Raw genomic sequence first — 13,608 nt, 5'->3', positions numbered from 1 at the left:
GCAACGCTTCCGGCGGCTCCAGGAAGGGGCGGGGCGGGGCGGCTGCGCCGGGGACGTTGCCGGAAGGGCGGCGGGCGGCGGCGGGTGTGGCGGGGGTCGCGCCGCGAGCCGGGGCGGCAGGTGAGGCCCCGTCCTGTCTCCGCCCGCAGGGGGGCGAGCGGTGCGGGGCCCGGCGGCGCGAGCCTGGCTGCTGCGGGGAAGGGGAGGGGGGTGGGGCGGGGCTGGGCACCTCCCGCCCCGGTGCTGAGGTGCGGGGCCCGCCGGGCGAGCGGGCAGGCGGTGGCTGTTTGCGGGGCGGGGGTCGACTCGGGCGGCGCAGGGCCGGCGGGGGCGCTCAACAGCGACCCGGGGAGGCCGGTAACCCGGCCCTGGCTGCGCCCACCGGCCCTCAGCGCCTTGGTTCACCTCTGCGGGGGGGGGCCTGGGCCGGGGGGGCGCCGGCCTGGGGCCTCCCCCGCTGCCGCCCCGCACCCGCACTGCCTGGGCCGAGCCCGCAGACGCGCAAGTACACTCGGGCGTGTTTTCTGCGAGCCGGGGGGCGCCGGTGCGGCCTGCTTTTTTTGCTTTTATCCCGCGTTACGTGCGAAACCAAACGCATCTTCTGAAATTCCCGTTCCAGCAAAATGCTGCCGACCACTTCGCTTAATTCCCGGAGCCAGGGCAACGGTGTGCTGAGCCCCAGGGATGCTGCGAGGCACACGGCCGGGGCAAAACGCTACAAGTACCTGCGGAGGCTCCTCCACTTCCGACAGATGGACTTTGAGTTTGCCCTTTGGCAGATGCTATACCTCTTCGTATCGCCACAGAGGGTCTATAGGAACTTTCACTACAGGAAACAGACCAAGGACCAGTGGGCGAGAGATGATCCGGCTTTCCTGGTGCTCCTCAGTATCTGGCTCTGTGGTGAGTGCGGGGAAATAGGCATGGACACTCGTGGCCCTTCTGACAACACACACACAAAAAGGACCAGTCTATATGGATTGTCTTTTAATTGAAGTAGAAAATGACCTAACCATTTGGAAGCTAAGGTGGGCATTAGAAAACAGAGGAGGTATGAATAATACCATGCAGTCTTGAATTGTCTCTCTACTGCAACTAATTTTCTGTTACATTTCAAACTGTGTCATTCCCTGTAACTTTATGGACAGGAATAAAACCCCATGCTGCACAGCAACGCTTTAGTTAAAAAATACTGAACATTTTGTTTATCCGAATGTTACAGATAAAATACTGTTTTTATGATAAAAGCCCTAGTGAGTTTCTGTATATTGCAGAATTAAGCTATAAACAAAATGTCTCGTAATTTTTGGACTGAGCTGCAAATGCAGTAAGTATTATTGGGACGTTAAGAGCTCATGCTTTCTTTTCAACAGCTAACTTTAATAATCTTTTTTTCCTTTCAGTGTCTACTGTGGGATTTGGATTTGTGCTGGACATGGGTTTTTTTGAAACAATAAAGCTGCTACTTTGGGTTGTATTCATAGACTGCGTAGGCGTTGGCCTCCTGATTGCAACTCTAATGTGGTAAGTCATGATGTCTGAAACTGAGCTTAGCGTTGCTGTTTGGACACAGACAGTCCTCTGCTGTTTGCAAGAACTTGCTTCTCTGTTTGGGTCAAAATTAAAAAGTATGTATTGATTATAGGTTTTGTGCTGTTGTTTCAAAACGTTGCTGTAAAAATGAGCATGTCTTTTCCTGGAAAAGACGAATGTTAGAAAGCCTGTGTTATGATGTACATTTCAGATTGTTTTCTTTCTTGAGCTGGTTAATCTTCACCAATAATGCTAAAAAAAAAAGTGGTGATCAGAATTCTTCATTCCTTATTTTGATTGAACAGCTTAAGTAATGTAAACCTGAGGATAATTAGGTTTAAATAGAGCAGTATATAATTGACCCATGCTTCTTGCTGAAGTTTTTAGCTATTTGCACTACAAGCAATGTCTGCTCTATCCCATGCATGTTGGCTTTGTTGCTTTGGTGGTAGTTGCTGCGAGTTTCATCCTATAATATCCAGAGACTTACAGAAGCGTAGCGGCAATAGCGAGTCAGTTTATAACCCAGGCCTCTCAGCACCTTATAGGTGTGTCTGCACCAGCAAGTCAGCCATGAAACGACAGGTCAGTGCTTCTGCCCTGTAGCAAGGGGAAGGGCGCCAAGGAAAGAATTTTTATTTTACCAAGAACTTAAGGAAGCAAGGGCACCTAAAAGACACCTTAGTAATGGAGCTGACACCTTAAACTGATGCCAATCAGAAAAGGGATGGATTCCTTACAGTAACCTCAGGAACTCCCGATTGTAGTTGCAAAATTCAGGATGAGGCACATACAAGAACTGTAGCTGGTAAGTGAAAGGTCCATCTGACCGACTCTCCTGTCTGGGACAGCAACCCATAAATTGCTTGGGGGATGAGCATAGAGTAATGCTTTCCGCCCATCCTGCAGCAGTTTGTCACTGGATGCAGTCTCCTGAACCAGAAAGACTATTCATCTGCTGGTTTTCCTGTCCTTTAGGCCTCAATACCAGTCACCTGGCTCCAGTCTGGTTCAAGTCCCCTCTTCTAGTGCAGGCTCACCCCTTTTTTTTTTTTTTCTCTTTTTTTTTTCCTCTTTTTTTTTTTCCTCTTTTTTTTTTTTTTTCTCTCAAAACCCCCTTATTCCTAACGAGCCTAAACCCCTTCTTGCCTTGCTTTACCTTGCAACCCAGGCTCTGCCTCTGACCTGCCCTTGGCACAAAGAGTGTGTCGAAGGAAGCCACCTTGAAAGCTCAGGCCTCTTAGCTTCTTATTTCTGAGCATGTATTGACTTCTTGTTCCTCTTCTAAATGGGATAAATTTTCTGATGTCAGCAGAACTTCAGCTGAAGAAAACACAGTCGTGAGGTTTGTTCTCTAGTCTGTAACACCAGGCATTGCACATCCTGTTAGCACTTCTCTTCAGTAAGAATGGGCTCACCTTAAGGGTGCTAACCTGCCCTTCCTGTCCGTGCAGCGCCCCGTTTCTGCAGAGGTGACATAAACCATCAGCGAGCTGTGCTGATGAGGCCCAAGCACTTTCCTGAAGTCATGTCTGTTTGTACACAAACAGAAGTGGCACACTGCCTGAGAACTTGTAAATGCATTGGTAATTCTAGCACTGATCTATTTTGTTTCTTTCAGCTGCCTCTTGAACGCGAGGGATGTGATTACAGTTTTAACACAAATATCGTAATGGTAGCCTGGTCTGCATAATTCTCGCGTATTTCCCTTCCAGATAGCAGAAACTTTGTCAGGGTAGAGGGTTAGGATCACATACGGCTTACTATCTCAGATCAGTGTTTTGTCAGTCAGCTTTATAGATGCACATTAACAACGTTCTCATCTTTCCATGTAGGTTCATTTCTAATAAATACTTGGTGAAGCAGCAGAACAGAGACTATGATGTGGAGTGGGGATATGCCTTTGATGTTCACCTGAATGCTTTCTATCCACTTCTTGTCATTCTGCATTTTATCCAGCTGTTTTTCATCAACTGTAAGTAGAATATTTTGTTTTCTCTGCTTCAAAATCGTGCTCTATCAAACCCGCTGAGACCAGCTGTCTCTTTCAGATGTCATCATATCTGATTCTGTGATTGGGTATTTTGTTGGGAATACATTATGGCTGATTGCAATCGGCTATTATATCTATGTGACATTCCTAGGATACAGTGGTGAGTAACGGCAACTTCTTTTCTATTTGTTTGACTAAAACCAAGAGCATGATTTTAGTCTATTAATTTTATTTTAGTCTGTTTAAAGCAGAGGCTCAGCTGGGTGTTCAAGTAATTCTTTCCTTGTGGTGAAAGAAGTGTGATAGAAATCTACCCATCTATTATTTGTTATCAGCTGGGTGGACATTATAACCAAAGAATTTCTATTCTTCACCATACCAACTTCCCTGTTTGTATTAGAACCCGTAGCGCCACAACTTGTTTTTCTTGTTCCTCTGTTAATCCACTTCAAAATGTTTGTATTGGATAAAAATTCTGTAGTGAGTTAAGACTAACAGTTTTAGGTAAAAGAGTTTCCCAGGGTATTACCTATACTAATTAACTCGGGTACTCTTCAAGTCTGTGATAGTGGTAGGACAAGTGGAGCAGAGATGACAGACCTGCCCTCCTAAGGAGGCTGGCAGAGCAGTACTGTGTTTCCTTGCCATCTTCCCCCAAGGCCGTTCCATCTGAAAGCTCATTTTTTTGAAAGAACACTACTTTTACGCTTGCTTCATTGTTGCTTCTGTTTCAGCATTGCCCTTTTTGAAGAACACAGCTATTCTTCTGTATCCGTTTGCACTTCTCATCATGCTCTATTTGATCTCATTAGCATGTGGATGGAACTTCACCAAGATGCTTTGTTCCTTTTATAAGTACAGAGTGAAATAAAAACCGGGACTTCATGTATCTAATGTTTATTTTGTTTTTATCTCAGCTGTCTTGACAGTAAAGGAAAAGTTAAGAACATTTTGTAAATGATTGTAAATTTCTCTTTATTGTAGATAATTGTGTAAAAAAGTTTGAAGTGTCCTTTTTTATTAAAATATTTACAACAGTAAACATGTTAGCAATTCTGTTCAAATACTTTTGCAGTACATTCCTAGAAACAATTTACTTGTACATCTCTGTAGCTTAAATTTAACTGCAACAAGTCTATTTAGCATAACTCTTACTGCAGATATTTTGCACATACTGGCATAAGCTCTACATTATCAGGGTTTTAAGTGACACCAAAAAGCAGTTTTACTTCAGAACAATATTGGAATACCTTGCCTTGGGACTGTGTGAAGGTACAGATCTTAGAGTGTTGCAACGGTAAAGCAACATTACCTGTCTCGAGATACAGAACTGTCCCCTCCTTTCATGAAAGAACTTGGAGAACAGATTTATTTTAATGACTACTTCAAATATACATGGACAACTGGCACACAGAAGAAACAGTGATGAAAGGCACAATTAACATGACCCATATCAGGTTTCCAAATATAGCAGCAAGTTTTTAAACCCAATCTCTAGAAGTCCAGTGAGTGTTACTACATCCACCATTACGAGTGGCGGGTCAATGAACATGGAAGGGGAGTACAAGTTTAGTTGGGCTACAAGGGTGGGCCTGTGGCAATGCCTGCAGCTGTAAAGTCCACAAGGCAGGAGGATAAACTGACCATCACAAACAGTATCTTCTGGAAAATGAAGATGACAACTTTCCAAAGCAGTGTTCAGTATGAAACATGAGCACTAGGATTCAGTTTCCCAAACAACACGAGAGTAAACTGGTTACAGTAAGACTTAATTTCAATACTAGAATTTGATCTCTAAGGAAAAACTATATTTATCTTAAAATACCAAATATGCTGGCAGTGCATCTTACAGTACTGTGTGTTTCAGCCACTGTTAAGGCTCGAAGAGAATTGTCTCCTCCTCTCAGCAGATGCTGAGCAATGTTCCCCTTTTAACAAGGAAAGCACTGAACTGCTGATCCGTGGAAGGTGAAGGATTCCAGCCAGGACCTGCTCCCACGCTGGCTAACAGCACGAGCTCCTGTCCTGCAGGCAGCTGTGGCCTAACTACACCTTTTCCCGAACAGGAATCCTAGCACCAGTGATCACCCACTTCAGTTCAACAGTAAAAATAACTTCCTATTTAGTGCCCAGTGGCAGGACACCACTGAAATCAATGAAGGACTCGGGGCCTGCACACCTTCCCTTTAGAGATACCAAAGTTTGTCCCTTTGAAAGAAGGCTTCGTCATTCTCAAAATGAAGCTGCTTCAAGTTCTAGCAGCATACTGTTTACAGCAGAAATCAGCAAAAACATTAAGGGACCACTAAGGTCAGGGAAGTGACACTCTCAAAGACTAGTTCATCAGGTCTGTGTGTTTCTTATGTCAGCAATCAATGCTAGCCTGAAAACCAGTTGTTTAATAGCCTTTCAGCATTATGCTGGTGATTGTAAAGATGAATTAAAAACACAGGGGTTTTTTCCCCTTTCTACTACAGTTACTTGCTTTAGCTTTTTCAGAATAAATCCTTCCTAGTAAGAACAAATACTGAACCTAGGGTTAATTTCAGGGGAGCAAAGTTTCAAGTGATTCAATTCTTCTTTTCCCCCTCAAGACTAAAATAATTCCAAATTGGAAGCAAATTACAAATTACTACAATACTTCATCTGCAGAAATGTTTCCAACAAAAAAACCAAAGATTACTGAAATTATAATATACTTTGGAAAAAATGAAGAAGAGATGTTACACAGTTGTTTGATTTTGCCAAAGACTAACCCCACTCCAGCCCATTCAAGGAATCGTGTATCACATGGGCAAAGTATAAACTGCTTTGCTCTAAACTGACTCAAGGTATTTAGAAACTGCTTTTGGAACAGCCAGACAAGCGGTGATACAGCAGGAGAGTCCAGTCTTTTATTGGTCCATGAATAATTTATTTATCCATTTGAATTTTTCTAAGCCATGTTTCAGCTAAGAAAAAACAAATGTATCTATAGGAGAATTTCCTATCAATGCAAATACATGGTTGAGATGTCCGCAAAAGCGCAAAGCCTTATACAGTGCTTTAGAAAAACTCTTATTAATTAAAAAAAAAAAAAAAAAAAAGTGCTTATTTGGGATATTTGCGATCACATCCTGTTCACATTATTTACAACGTTTTCAGTAGGACTACCCACTGAACGAGCAAAGCGAGATTATACTCACAGTCTTGTATTTCCTTGGTCCAGAGCAATTCTGATCAACTCAGAAAAGCCAGCACTCATACCAGCTGGTCTGGCATCCAGTATAAGAATAATTTGCCCAGATAATGAAGGTTTCTGCTAACGCCTTTGGTTTCACAAAAGTTCGCTTTTCTGAAGCTTTAACAGCATCAGAAGGAGCCTAACAGGATAATGCAGTATATTTTGATACATTTTCCATTATTTGATTACTGTAAGACTCAGTGGCCTAGAGGTGATTTTTAAGGTCACAACAAAAAGAACTTGAAATTAAATGCATGTAGGAAAAAATCTTCCAAAAAATCAGGTAACAGGTTTAAGATGCTGAGAAACTCCTGTGGTAATACCATAACTTAGGACTGAGATGTGTAAGAGACACCAGCCCCTCTGGAGTGTACAAAGTCATAAAGAGTGCCCAAGCCAATGGCTGTTGAGCCAAACAGCTGAAGCGTTGTTTCACCATAATTCCAGGAAGGAGACTTCCAACACTTCAGCCTGACTTGGGGATTGGAATTTGAAAGGTAGAAAGCCTAAATAGTTGTCTGCAGAAATAGTTAGATAGGAAATATTTTCCCTGCTTTTTCTATTTCTCAGCAAAATTTCCAAGCAAATCTGCAGAACTATCCGATTACACCAGGTCTGAAGGTAACTGAATTTACAAAACATAATTTGTCTTAATGTGGCACATTTATTTAGAGAGCATATAAGCTCAGGAACATTTAGAGTGTTAAAGCAGCCCAGAGTATTTCCAACTCCTGCTAATACAATGTAATAAAAATGCAACAATCTTCAAAAAAACCCCCACATATTTTACTAAGCACTACTTAATTTGTTGTCTTGATAAGTATCATCTCAACATTTTTGAAAATGAAAATATACTGTTAACCAGAGTCCTGCAGTCAATGTGGTAAGGGTTCTATATATTTAAATATATTAGCAATGATTCATCTTAACCACTGTGAAACATCAGGAACAGTGGTGCTTTGAGAATAAGCACACAGCTTACTTACATAAGTGGTACCAGTAAACTTTTGAACTCATGGAAAAAGATGCAAGTCACCGTCAGCAAAACTACTTATATTAACAAACTGCAATATCTAACATATTTCTGCAATCTAAATTGTTATAAATAGCTATAGCTTAAATTACTTGCATCATTCATTCACAGGCACAGCTGAGAAGAAAACCTAAATATTTTCTTAGACCTTTACTAGCTAATGTGTAATAAAAAGCCATTGCATGGCAATAATTTGATGGCATGGCATTAAACATCTAACGAATGGGGCTGTGGCACCACAATAGGCGAGATTCACACAGGATTCTGAGCCTATTCACCCATGTTTCTAAATCCAAGAATAAACTCCATTTATGTGGCCAGTGGCTTAGCTTATGCCCACAGTCTGTACGGGCAAGACGAGCTTTCCAAGTAACGTTTTATTTACACCATCTGATGCAACCAGAAAAAAGTAAACAAGGCCTGCCTTGTAGCTTTCTGCTTTTCTTCAAATAATGCCAGTCAATCTAAACAGAAGGTCTCACCTCTGTGTACAAATCTTGGCTTCCCTGTGTCCATAGACAGCACAGCTAAACCAAAATGACTCTGGTCTGTAGAAGTAGTTAAGCTCTTAAACTTGAAAATTGCTGAACTGTCAAAGCTACGACACAATTTTCCCACAAGGCAGAAGAAAAGACTCTGTATCCCAGTGGTGATGGCTTGCAGTGCTGGACAGTCAGGTTTAGGCTCCTGATCCTTATAAATATGTCACAAAAAAGAGGCCAAATCTATTAGTCGAACTTTCATCCTGGAGATACAAATTCAAGATTTAGATCAGGGACCCCGCAACAGGTTTTGTGTATCTGTGCCCTGACCATGGATCGCAAAGGTCTTTTCCAGCCTAAACGATTCTATGATTCTGTGTTGGGGATAACGGAGGTTTTTTTCTTTCCTCCCAGGGAAAACTGGGCCAGCTTTTGAGATGTCAGTTCCAGGAGGCTAGTTCACAGCGCAGCTGAGAATCCCCAAGCCAGGGAAGATGCCTCCCTTCCAATGTCAATCAGGCACTTTGTTCCTATTAAAGAGAGGAATTTCTGCCTCTCTTCTTCCTGACCATTTCTAACTAGATGACTTAAATCTTCCCATGCCTGTGTCTTTACACCTAAGCAGCTAAGCAGCATCAGAGCAGCCGCAGCATTAGTACTGCCTGCAACAATTCTGCTCTGGATTTAATCCAAACCACTTTCTGTTCCTGACACAGTTTCTGATTCATTTAAGATCAGCGTTGTTTTCCTTGAAATGAAAAGGCAGGGTAGTAACTTGAGGCCAAACTCAGTTCCTACTAAAAGTTAGTGCAAGTTACTACACCGATCACTAAAGGAGTCAAACTGAAACCTTGCTTCTTGAACAATGGAAGAAAACAAAAATAAACCGTGACTACTGACTGTAATGTATCTAAAATAAATGCTGTGGTAACTGATCTTTTTAAAAGAAGGCTTCTGTAGATCAAATGTATTAACTACTCTTAACACTTCTGATAAAAGGTAACTACTCTGTCACTCCAAAGCAAAGCTGGAGAATGATTTTTTTTCAGTACAGAAAATGAATCTGTCCAGGCTAGGAAATGTCTACAAAGATTTTTAGAAAGAACTGTTTGCAATTGAAAAAATTCTTCTAAAATGCAATGGATTCAATCTAAAATCACTGCAGATTTAGTACATAATATGAAACAAGACATTTCAGCATGCTTTTTATGTGGCTACAAACTGTACATAGTGGAATTTCATAGCCCCAAAGAATAATGCTCTTCAGAACTCTGTTAATGCCTCTGAACATCATTCAGATTCTGTGTACAAAACTACATAATTTAGAAACTTAATCTAGTTTTTTTAAACATGGCAGTATATTTGAAGTATGGTATTAATTTATGTTTGCATCTCCAAAGAAAAATGTAGAAAGATAACTTAAACTAGAGAATTCATAAAAAAAACTATATCAATTTAAAATTTTACTGCATAAAAATATGTACTTTTCAAATTATTTTAATAAATTAAATATCCCTAACATTTTTAATATATATCCCTGACAGTCTAAAAAAGAGGGTTCTTGTTATAGAAAATAAATGGAACTCCGAAAGTACCCCCTTCATAAAACATATTTAGCAATAATTATATTTTTTCTCTTCTTCAAGGAATGTAACAATATGTACAACTTCTCTATATTACTATACTATCAAAATAGTACAGGTTAAGTGTAGCAGGGTTCTGTAACCATAAGATGGTAAAGTCACATTAAAGTGGAGGACAACTTAGGCCTCAGACGAACGTTATCAGTGTAGAGCATCAGTTTCTGGATGGATCAGATAAGAAGGGGTAAGTACAATCTTCTCATCTACAGTAGATTTCACAAGAGGTAGAGTTCAAGTGAAAATGAAAGAAATTTGGAATAAGGTGCATGCTCAGTATTTTCAATTTGTGACTTCCTAAGGATGTCTGATTTTATAGGAAAAGTTTTCAAGGATTCTTCCTTTTTCCTCTAAAGCAGATTTCCATGATCAGTTTGTAATCTTTTTAATATGAATCTGAAATAAGAGAATCAGAAAAAAAGAAGTCATGTTTTAGGGTAGTACATTTCTCAGTAATAAGAGGTAACTGTTTTCAGCATTAGCCAAACTTTAAGTTTTCAGAATTAGCTTCAAAACACTGACAGGATGAGGAAATCTCACATTTGCCAGTTTTATGTTTAAAAGGTTACACCACGTCTCACCTCATTCAGAATTGCCCAGACTGCTGAATTTTGTATCACTGAAAGCCGAAATGATGAAATAGGATTTAGGCTAGGGTCAACTGTTCCTTCAGCTACACCATTTTCAAATTTCCCTGCAAAGAAGCAAAAGTATATCCTCAATTAACTCCTGTGCAACAAAGTACAGTACAAAATCTGTGTCCAGAAAAACGTCTCTGTAATACCACAATTCACAGGTGAAACCTATTGCTGGCGGCTGTAGGGCTGACTGGTATCATTCCCTAAACAAAAGACAGCCAGCGATTTTTGCTGTCAGACTCAGCTTTGCAGCAGCAAACCAGACAGCGCGTGTCATCAGAGCACACCAATCTGAACAGGATTACACTTCAGAACAAAAACTTTGGAACTGTCTAAGGGTATAAGCACCTCAAACTCTGGGAAGATTTTGGCACAGATTTTCATTTAATATCATTGAACAAAACATGGCTTGTGTGTTTTCAGGGAGGACTGAGGACAAGGGATATCATTCCTGCTTAATACATTCCTATTTAAAGGATCTTCAATTATATTAGGATGAGTAAGAATTCAATTTAAAAGCCCAGTGAGACTTTACACTTAAAACATACACACAGCAACTGCAGTTCATTAAGATGAAAAAAACTTGCTTTCACTGTAACAGGGATGCCCAACCTAAATCCAGCAACCCACGAGTAAATTTCTCTTCCTTGACAACAGGTATCCTTGGAACCTTCCCCAACTGCTGCTTGGCTATGGAAATGCCAATCTCATCCCGTGACAGGACAGCTGATTGTCTGTAGCATGGGTTCAAATGCAAGCCAAGCACACAGCTCACGCAGAGGCACTTGCGCAGTCACAGGACAGAAGAGGTGATCTTATACAACCTGGAAATGCCTCTACAATAATCTAGGTGATCGATCCTGGCAGAGACGTTGGATATAGCTGCACTACAACCAAGAGTCACACTAGATCTTTGTTTAGTACATCAGACTCAGAAAAGAAATACTGGGAACAATATTAAGTGAAGCCTGCAAGGTCACATACCCAAAAATGAATGATCAAAACTCAGATTTAAGTTTGTTTTGATTTTAATGAAAATTTCTTAACTGTTGCAGTAGTAACAATACACATTTCTTTCCACTGTGACATACCTATCCTGAAGTAACCATCCTCTAAGCGTTTGTCTTTGGTTTCTTTGCTTAATACCAGTTCTTCATTCTAGAACAACAAAGCATAAATGAGATCATTTATTTTGACATATGACTTTGCCAGAGAAAGACAAATGCGTGTGCAGTCATTATATATTCAGCATCCATCTTTCCTAAATAATTATGAACTAGAGTTCACATAAATAACTGGAGTAGTTATTTATAGCCTTAGACAAGCCAGTATAAAAAAAAAAAAGAAAAAGCAGCAGTGTTCCAGAACTGAACAATGTTTGGCTTCAAAGTAGAAAAAAGGAGTACCTTAAGTGCCCTATGTAACTTGCATAGTAACTGCCACGTGAACAGAATACAGAGCAGATACTGGCACACACACTGGAAGAAAAGCTAAGTCAGGATCTTGCCTTCTTTTCCTATAGTTGGACCAGAGATTTCTCTAAGGACAAACAAAAGAGCTACTTTTTGCTGTAAGAATTTGGGTGAGATGAAGAGACCAGAGCTTCAAAAACAGCTGGAAAATTACACCCAGAATCACACGATCCAATACTAAAAGACCCAATGTAAGAATTTCCTAGGAATCTTTCAAAAATGCTTGACAAAACAGGAGATTAAATATATCAGGGGTTTTGTTGGGTTTTTTTTTTCTTTTAATTTCTACTGTTAAGAGAAGCTGCTGAAAAAACAGGATTTTGGGGGGTTTTGCAGTGGGTTTTTTGATGTTTTGGGGTTTTTCTTTGATTTTTTCATTTTGGTTTGGGAGGGGTTGTTTGGTTTTGGCATTTTGGTTTTTGGTTGGTTGGGTTTTTCTGAAGGTGTTGCTTGAGTCCCAGACAAATCCAGTCTGGGCATTTTAAGGGTTGTTTTTGTTTTTTCTGAGTTCTGCTTAGGGAGGATCAGGGTCAAAGTACCTGAAAAGGCTTCCAGCTCTACTGAAGTCCATAGTGGAGAAATGCTTCCCTCAGGAGAGTACCTATCCCTTCTGCAGCTGCTGTCCTCATATTAGTGACACTTCCTGCTGACACCAACAGCTTAGGGATGGGCCAGATAGAGAATTTCCTGTTTACCTATCCACAAACTGTGTCAATAGCAATAGAAGCTCAGCAGCATTACTTCCTTAAGGGATGTTCCAGTTTGAGGGACATTAGACTAGGGAAAATGCGGGCCCTCTCTGGAAGGAAATAGGAGACCTGGTTACCCAGGACATGGAGAAGACCGAGGTACTCAATGACTTTCACTGCCTCAGTCTTCCCCAGAAAGTGCCCCAGCTACACTGCCCAAAATCACAGAAGGCAAAAAGCAGGAACTGGGAGAATGAAGAACTGCCCACTGTAGGAGAAAATCAGGTTTGAAACCATCCAAGGAACCTGAAAAAGTCTATAGGACCTGATGAGATGCATCCACGGGTCTGGAGGGAACTGGTGGATGAAGTGGCTAAGCCACTATCCACCATATTTGAGAAGCTGTGGCAGTCCAGTGAAGTTCCCACTGACTGGAAAAGGGGAAACATAACCCCCTTTTTAAAAAGGGAAATAAGGAGGACCCAGGCAACTGGCCAGTCAGTCTCACCTTAGTGCCTGGCCAAGATCATGGAGCAGATCCTCCTGGAAACTATGCTAAGGCACATGGAAAATAAGGAGGTGACAGCCAGTATGGCTTCACTAAGGGCAAGTCGTGTCTGACAAACTTGGTATCCTTCTATGATGGGATTACAGCACTGATGGACCAGGGAAGAGCAAATGATGTCATCTACCTGGACTTGTGCAAAGCTTTTGACTCTATCCTGCATGGCATCCTTGGCTCTAAACTGGAGAGGCATGGATTCAACAGGTACGCCACTCACTGGATAAGGAATTGGCTGGATGGTCACATTCAAAGAGTTGCAGACAACAGCTCAATGTCCAAGTGGAGACCAGTGACAAGTGGCATTCCTCAGGGGTCGGTATTGGGACTGGCACTGTTTCAA

The 13,608-nt window shown here is 41.4% G+C and overlaps 2 protein-coding genes across 6 annotated transcripts in view; one reads left to right on the top strand and one right to left on the bottom strand.

Annotated features, from left to right (window-relative positions):
• Positions 1-17: 17 nt before the first annotated feature.
• On the top strand, positions 18-4,568 carry UNC50 (unc-50 inner nuclear membrane RNA binding protein). The gene is made up of 6 exons (XM_055703391.1): positions 18-120; positions 620-903; positions 1,404-1,524; positions 3,369-3,508; positions 3,585-3,686; positions 4,261-4,568. Exons 2-6 carry the CDS (start codon positions 624-626, stop codon positions 4,395-4,397), a joined length of 780 nt encoding a protein of 259 aa, XP_055559366.1. The 5' UTR covers positions 18-120; positions 620-623; the 3' UTR covers positions 4,398-4,568.
• The window catches only part of MGAT4A (alpha-1,3-mannosyl-glycoprotein 4-beta-N-acetylglucosaminyltransferase A), an 85,284-nt gene continuing 76,151 nt past the window's right edge, over positions 4,476-13,608 (bottom strand). For all 5 annotated transcript variants that reach the window (XM_055703387.1, XM_055703388.1, XM_027813427.2 and 2 more), the window contains 3 exons: positions 11,634-11,700; positions 10,486-10,598; positions 4,476-10,300 (listed from right to left, as the gene is read on the bottom strand). In XM_055703387.1, coding sequence (XP_055559362.1) covers positions 10,274-10,300; positions 10,486-10,598; positions 11,634-11,700 — 207 coding nt within the window. In that variant the 3' untranslated portion in view covers positions 4,476-10,273. The remainder of the gene's footprint in view (positions 10,301-10,485; positions 10,599-11,633; positions 11,701-13,608) is intronic.

Source organism: Falco cherrug, chromosome 2 (genome assembly GCF_023634085.1).
Source record: "Falco cherrug isolate bFalChe1 chromosome 2, bFalChe1.pri, whole genome shotgun sequence".
NCBI lineage: Eukaryota > Metazoa > Chordata > Aves > Falconiformes > Falconidae > Falco > Falco cherrug.
Note: the sequence above shows the minus strand (reverse complement) of the source record. Positions and strands in the feature narration are given on the sequence as shown.